Source organism: Dromiciops gliroides, chromosome 2, assembly GCF_019393635.1.
Source record: "Dromiciops gliroides isolate mDroGli1 chromosome 2, mDroGli1.pri, whole genome shotgun sequence".
In the NCBI taxonomy this organism is placed as follows: domain Eukaryota; kingdom Metazoa; phylum Chordata; class Mammalia; order Microbiotheria; family Microbiotheriidae; genus Dromiciops; species Dromiciops gliroides.
This window is the reverse complement of record NC_057862.1, coordinates 87,632,625-87,639,553: the sequence shown is the minus strand read 5'-3', so window position 1 is coordinate 87,639,553 and position 6,929 is coordinate 87,632,625. Positions and strand designations below refer to the sequence as shown.

At 45.5% G+C, this 6,929-nt stretch overlaps 1 protein-coding gene across 1 annotated transcript in view; it reads left to right on the top strand.

The window, feature by feature from the left end:
• Positions 1–225: 225 nt before the first annotated feature.
• HTRA1 (HtrA serine peptidase 1) overlaps positions 226–6,929 on the top strand; it is a 75,376-nt gene continuing 68,672 nt past the window's right edge. The window contains exon 1 of the mRNA XM_043986675.1: positions 226–989. Within this exon, the coding sequence (XP_043842610.1) occupies positions 500–989 (490 nt within the window). The 5' untranslated portion in view covers positions 226–499. The remainder of the gene's footprint in view (positions 990–6,929) is intronic.

The following is a 6,929-nucleotide window of genomic DNA, read 5'->3' as shown; positions in this document are numbered from 1 at the left end:
TTCCCCCTCCCCTCCCCCTCCCCCGCCCGCGGGCGCCGGGCGGTCCTCAGCCGAGCCAGGAATCTGGCCAGCCCCCTGGCCAGCGGCGCTTTAGGCTTCAGCCTCTGGTGCCCTTCCCAAATCCTAATCGTCACCGCCCCCAGAAGCCAATGAGCTCGGGCCGGCTCACGCAGATATACACACGAGATAGTTTCCCCCCTTTTCTTTTCAGTCGCTTTAAAAAGCAAACGCTGTCCCGATTCCGAACGATTTGGAGTCTTGTCCTCTCCACGACTAGTCTTCCTCTCCCTCCTCCCTGGCGCGCTTGGCGCAAGCAGCTCCGCTCTTTGCAGGGGCCTCTCCTCCCTGAACCTCTGAGTTCCCGAAGCCTTGCCTCCCAGCCTGCCCAAGCCCCGGAGTGCGTCCCAGATACCCGCTCCGTGTCTCCGTCCAGCCGCTTCGCCGTGCCCCATCTCCTCGCTCTCCGCAGCGCTTGGCATCTTCCTCTTTGGGGCTGACCATGCCTACCCGCGGTTTAGGGGCTGCGCTGCTGCCCTTACTCCTGCTGCTGCTGCTGCCCCCAGTGCCCGGCGCCGCCCAGCTCTCCAGGAGCCGCTACGAGGCTAGCTCCATGGTCTGCCCGGAGCGCTGCGATCGCGCGCGCTGCCCCCCGTCGCCGGACGACTGCGAAGGCGGCAGCGTTCTGGACGCCTGCGGCTGCTGCCAGGTGTGCGGTGCCAAGGAGGGCGAGGGGTGCGGCGGGGGCGCGGGAGGCGAGGGCCCGTGCGGCGAGGGACTCCAGTGCGTGGTGCCCTTCGGGGTAGCGGCTTCGGCCACAGTAAGGAGACGCGCCCAGTCCGGGCTGTGCGTCTGTGCCAGCAGCGAGCCGGTGTGCGGCAGCGACGCCAAGACCTACGGAAACCTGTGCCAGCTGAAGGCAGCGAGCCGGCGTTCCGAGAAACTCGGGCAGCCTCCAGTCATCGTCATCCAGCGGGGCGCCTGTGGCCAAGGTGAGCACACGTCGGCCGACTCAGAGGAGGACCTACAGTGAGGAAGTAGGGGAGGGGAGACCTGCCTTCTTGTCGCCCCCTGTGGGGTTGGTCACCTGTGCTGTGTGAGGTTCCTGTTTGGGACCTTCGTGACCCTTTTATAGAAACTCAGGATTTGAGGCACTTATTTTCGTGGGATTTGCATATGCAGTTCAGTTTTCTTGGCTTTACAAATGAAGAAACTGAGACCCAGAGTGTGACTTGGTATAAAGGTACATAAATGTCAGAGTTTAGATTCAAACTCTGGTTCTCTGACTCCAGATCCAAGGCTCTTTCTTGCCTCTTCTTTATTATCAACTTACATTTGCATGGCACTTTACAGTTTCCCCAGGCCCCTTCTTACCTGTTATCTTATTTGGCAACCACGTTGGGAGGGTTCTAAGTCTCAGATGAGACTTCGAATTCCTGTGACTTGTCCCCTACAGTTTAGTGTAGAAGGCAGTACTAGACCCCAAATATCTGCTTCGGACTCCTAATGGAATGCTTTTCATCATTACTGAAAGGGAGCAGAAGCGTTAACTTTTGAATTGGTGCCTTGGCAGCCTATGCCAACCTCGGAGGCATCACCCTGGTACAGGGTAATGAGGAATGAAAGGAGATCAATGGGGCAGGCTCATGGAGGAATGTGGAGGGTAAAAGAACAATTAGAATTCCCATGTTTTCATTCAAAACGTTCCGCGCTCCAAAATTGAGCTCATTTTGATGGGGACACCAACTTGATAGTTGTAACAGTTTAACTGTAGAATCACTGTGTGCTTTTTTTGTTGTTTTGTTTTTATTACTTCTAAGTACCCAAAAAAGAAAAGGAAAAAAAAATAAACTGCTAATTTGAATGAGGGTTTCTGGTTTAGAATTGCAGATGTATGGAGAATTATGGAGAAGGGGTAGATTTGACTCCTTGTCTTCCGCCCCATTTTCAAAGCAATTTGAAACAAAACTTGGAGAAGAGATGTGGGGGTCTTTTAAGAATGGGGTGAGAAGGGAATTTGAGAAGAAAAAGAGTTTAGTTTCCAGGTGGCCCCTTAACATGAAGTGTTTCTTAGGGGTGGGGGGAGGATGTAAAGAAACCTCATGGAAAAAAAAAATCCCTAAGCAGCATAGAGCTGGCAAGCCCTCCCCTGAAACCAGATGTTTCTAAATGAATAAAACCTGCCAGTTTGAGTACAGTTTGGCAAGGACCTTCTTACTGTCACCTGGAGCCAGATTTGCTTGTATCAACTGTCAAGAAAGGGGGAGAGGAAAAGGAAAACCGAAGAGGAATTTGTCCAAATTTTCTTTTTAGGAACATAGATTGGTAGGGTAAATCAGAAATATTTTAACAGTGTGACATACTTGAGAAATCATCTTGAGATTGGGTTTTTGGACTTAAATCACTTCATAAGTGAGTGTAAACAGTTCTTGCCCTCAGGGAGTTTACAGTCTTGGGGAGCTAAGATGGACTCACATGAAAGAGCAACCCACCAATTTAGTGGGTAAACCAGTAGGGAATGGGTGGTACAGAAATTAAATACAATAGGAGTTTAGATGAGGGAGAGATCACTGGGGAGGGGGGGGAGTCAAAAGAGCGGTGGATTTGAAATCTGAAGACTAGGCTTCAATTCTTAGTTTTGAGCCTCAGTTTCTTAATTATAATAATAAAGATTTCTGTAGTTCTTTAAGATTTGCTCTCTAAGGTCTCTTCTACCATCACAAATCTATTTTAGGGGGAGAGTTTAGCTGAACTAGAAGGGAAGAAAAAAAAGGAAGGACTTTCCAGAGGCAAGGAACAGCATGGACAGAGGACTTTAAGTGGGAACTACAGTGAGTAGACTAGTTCAGTTGAGCAGAAAGTGCTGAGTTACATGGGGATAATTCATGAGACTTGAGTCTGGAAAGGTCTGCAGTTTGGATTGTGGATAGCCTTGAATTCCTGGCCAAGTAAAGACATTGGACTTCATCCTGTAGGCAGCAGGGAGTTATCAAAGATTTTTGAGCTGGGGAGTGACATAATGAAAGAGATGTTAAGGATGAATCTGGCAAAATACACAGAAGGGCTAGGGGTGGGGCGGTGGGGGGGGGGGCTTGGTAGGACCTGTGACCAGTCTGAAGGAAATAATAATAGTCTGAGTGTGAGGCAAATTTTTAAAAAGATATTTTTAGAGAGCAAGCCAACTGTCACTGTTTGTATTTTAACTGCTCAAAGGCCGTAGGAGTCTCAAGGTAACAACAGCAGTCAAGCTATTTCTAATTTATCCTCAGCTGGGAGTATTCACTTAACAAGCTTTGGAATTCACCAAGTTATTAACACTTGGAAGTAGAGAGCAGCCACTTGGTGACCTAATTGCCTTAGACAAACACTGGAGTTCTCTTCTGCCTGCAGCTTTGGAAAAGAGGTGTTACAGAGAGGCTGGAGAAGTGTGGGAGAGTCAGAAAGACTTAGAAGCCCCAGGTAGTTGTTGTCTAGACTTTAAGTTCCACAGAGGCAAGGATGTGTCTGCTGTCTCATATAGGCAGGAAGACAGGCAGGCATAGCCTGTTAATCGGTGAGATAAAACAGGAGATAATTGCTTCTCCAGGAGTAATGTGATAAGTGTACAGTCAGGCATCCCATTTGAGCTGGGCCTGGTTATCAAGTGGTAATTAGAGGTGTTCTTATGAAGTGATATTGATCAGGGCACTGTCATGCTGGGAATGTACTGAGAACAACAGTAATGACTGGTATTCATGTAGTGTTTTAAGGTTGGTGAAACATGACATACATTCTGGTGTTTGATCCTCTCAAAATTCAGGCAAAGTGGGCTTTGTTGATATTCACATAGTTTATTGATATTGAAGGTAGATTTTGAACCCAGTTTGTCTCAAACCCCCATCCAGTGCTCTTTCTCACTGGAGAATTGCTGCAGGGCCTGGCAAAATGTGTTCTACTTAGTCATTTAGTGGAAGCAACAAGATGATAGTGGAAAGGGGCTGGGACTTGGCATCAGAAGACTGGGGTTTGATTCCCAACCTTGCCAGGAATTCAGTTTGTAATCTTGGGGAAAAGTCACCTAGTCTTTCCTAGCCTTTTTTTTTTCTCATCAGTTAAAATGGGGATTAAAAATATCTTTGCTGGGGCAGCTAGGTGGCACAGTGGATAGAGCACCAGCCCTGGAGTCAGGAGTACCTGAGTTCAAATCCAGCCTCAGACACTTAACACTTACTAGCTGTGTGACCCTGGGCAAGTCACTTAACTCTAATTGCCTCACTAAAAAAAAACACCTTTGCTGCCTCCCTCACAGGGTTGTGAGGACCAAATGGGACATAAAATGTCAAGGGCTTTGTCACCACAAAATGCCAAACAAGTGTAAGCTTTATTATTAATTATTATGATAATTACCAAATTTCAGTAATTCTGGGAGATCAAAAAGAATTTTTTTCATTGGTTTTGGTACTCCCAGTCTTGCTATAATTTAGTAAATGATCTCTGAGAGTTCTTATAGCTAAAACAATTTATCACCTTGGGGTCAACCTATTGCTCAACTTTTCTTATAACTCACTGCCTTCTGGATTGCCCTGTGATCCAGTGAAATTGACTCCTTGCTGGACTTCAAACAGTATACTCCATCTCCCGAGTCCAGGAATTTTCACTGAATGTCCCCTTTGACTGGAATTCTCTCCCTTTGCATCTCAGTTTCCTGGTTTCTTTCAAGTCTGAGCTAAAATCCAAATTCTAACAAGAACTTTTCCCCAGTCTCTGTCTTTTTGGTGAGGCAATTAGGGTTAAGTGACTTGCCCAGTGTCACACAGCTAGTAAGTGTCAAGTGTCTGAGGCCGGAATTGAACTCATGTCCTCCTGAATCCAGAGCCAGTGCTCTATCCACTGTGCCACCTACTTGCCCCTCCCCAGTCTCTGTTAATGCTAGTGTCTCCTCTATAAGATGATCCCTAATTTATTCTGTCTGTATATATCTATATATCTTTGTAGATAGTGGTTTGCATGCTGTCTCCTCTATTAGACTGTGAGCTTCATGAGAACAGACTTTATTTTACCTTTCTTTGTATCATTAGCGCTTATTACAGTGCTGGGCACATGACAGGCATTTAATCAATGCTTATTGAGTTGACTCTGAATTTAGCTAGGTCAATCTCCCTGGCTTCTCCCTGGCTCCCTGGTAGGTGCTGTGAGAATTTATGCCCTGCTGGCATTGCCTTCGGGAAAGTTCAGGGTCACCTCCTTACCACAATGAGCCATCAGAGGAGGGCTTTAGTGAAGGATCATTGCTATTATTCTTAAAGGTTTGTTGAATGAGTCTGTTCCCCAGGTGATAGTAGCTGGAAGTAAACATATTGTAAAACCAGGAGAACTTCTCCTTACTTTTGAGATCAGCAGAAGAGCATTTATTAAGTGCCTACTATACTCCAGGCACTGTGGTAAGTGTTGGGGGATATAAAGAAAAGCACCCCCCCCCCAAACACCACACATAGTCCCTGCTATCAAGGATTAGTATAAAGCTTTGTCTTTCTTGTTTTCCTGTGTGTGGGCAAGTTTTGGTTTACTCTTAAAGGGAGAAGATAGTAAAGGCCACCCTTAATTTTTCCTTTACTATATTCTAAAAGGAATCAAAAAGAAAGGAGAGAAGAAGGAAAATATGAATCTAAATGTGAGAGACACACGGGGTGAAAAAGAAGGGAATAATGGGATAAGGAGGGTCTGAGATTTTGAACTGGAATTTGGAGCACCCAGGATAGATGATGAGTAGTGGGAAGAGAATTTCAGAGGAAATGATTCAGTTTAGTCTCTGGGTGCATAACTCATTGGGAAGAGCAGCCATGGTTGAAAGTATTCCGGAAAAAAGTAGAAGTATTGACCTTTTGGGGGGAATAGATTGTCCTGATCCATACACCTTAATGGACCCTCCTGTCTGTTGCTCAGTCTCAATATTAGAATTTTATAAATTAGTAATGGGCTTGAAAAAACCCCATCAAGTGACATCTACTTTGTTGCTTTCAAAATAGCTACATAAGTGCTCAAAATAACTATGTATTCAATAAGCATCATGAGCTAATTGTGGTCAGAACTAGTGGCAGAGCCAGGAATTGTGGGCTCGTTGACTCCTTTTTAGATTTATGTGATCCTAGACACCTCTGGGCTGCGAATTTGGTAAGTAAATTTTCCATGAGCTTATATTTCAAATGAATAAATAACTTTGATGCCCATGCTTGGTATTTTTTGTTTTTGGTGTGATATATAGTCTTGGTGGTGACTGGGATTTCTCTGAGGACTGATAAATAACAAGTTGGAATATTGACTGAAAAGTTGGGTCGTATGATAGAATTTCCAATATACTAGAAATAGTTTACTTCTGATGCTTTTCTTCTTCTTTCTTCTTCTTCTTCTTCTTCTTCTTCTTCTTCTTCTTCTTCTTCTTCTTCTTCTTCTTCTTCTTCTTCTTCTTCTTCTTCTTCTTCACAATTGGGGTTAAGTTACTTGCCCAAGGTCACACAGCTAGTGTTAAGTGTCTGAGGCTGGATTTGAACTCAGGTCCTCCTGACTCCAGGGCCAGTGCTCTATCCACTGCGCCACCTAGCGGCCCCGATGCTTTACTTCTGAGCAAACCTGCGATGTACTGATGAGGAATCATAGACTGACTCTCTCAAAGTGGCACATATCACCTAGATTGTGAGGAGCAGAGACCAGATTTGAACCCAGGTCTACTAATTATATCCAATATTCTGTCCATCATATCATGATATTTCTGTGTTATGGACTGAATTAAGTTTTTCTCCCCTCATTCAAACAGCTAGGTGGTGCAGTGGATAGAGTTCCAGGCCTAGAATCAGGAAGACCTGAGCTCAAATCTGACCTCAGACACTTACCACTTGTGTGATCCTGGGCAAGTCACTTAACCCTGTTTTCCTCAATTTCCTTATCTGTAAAATGAG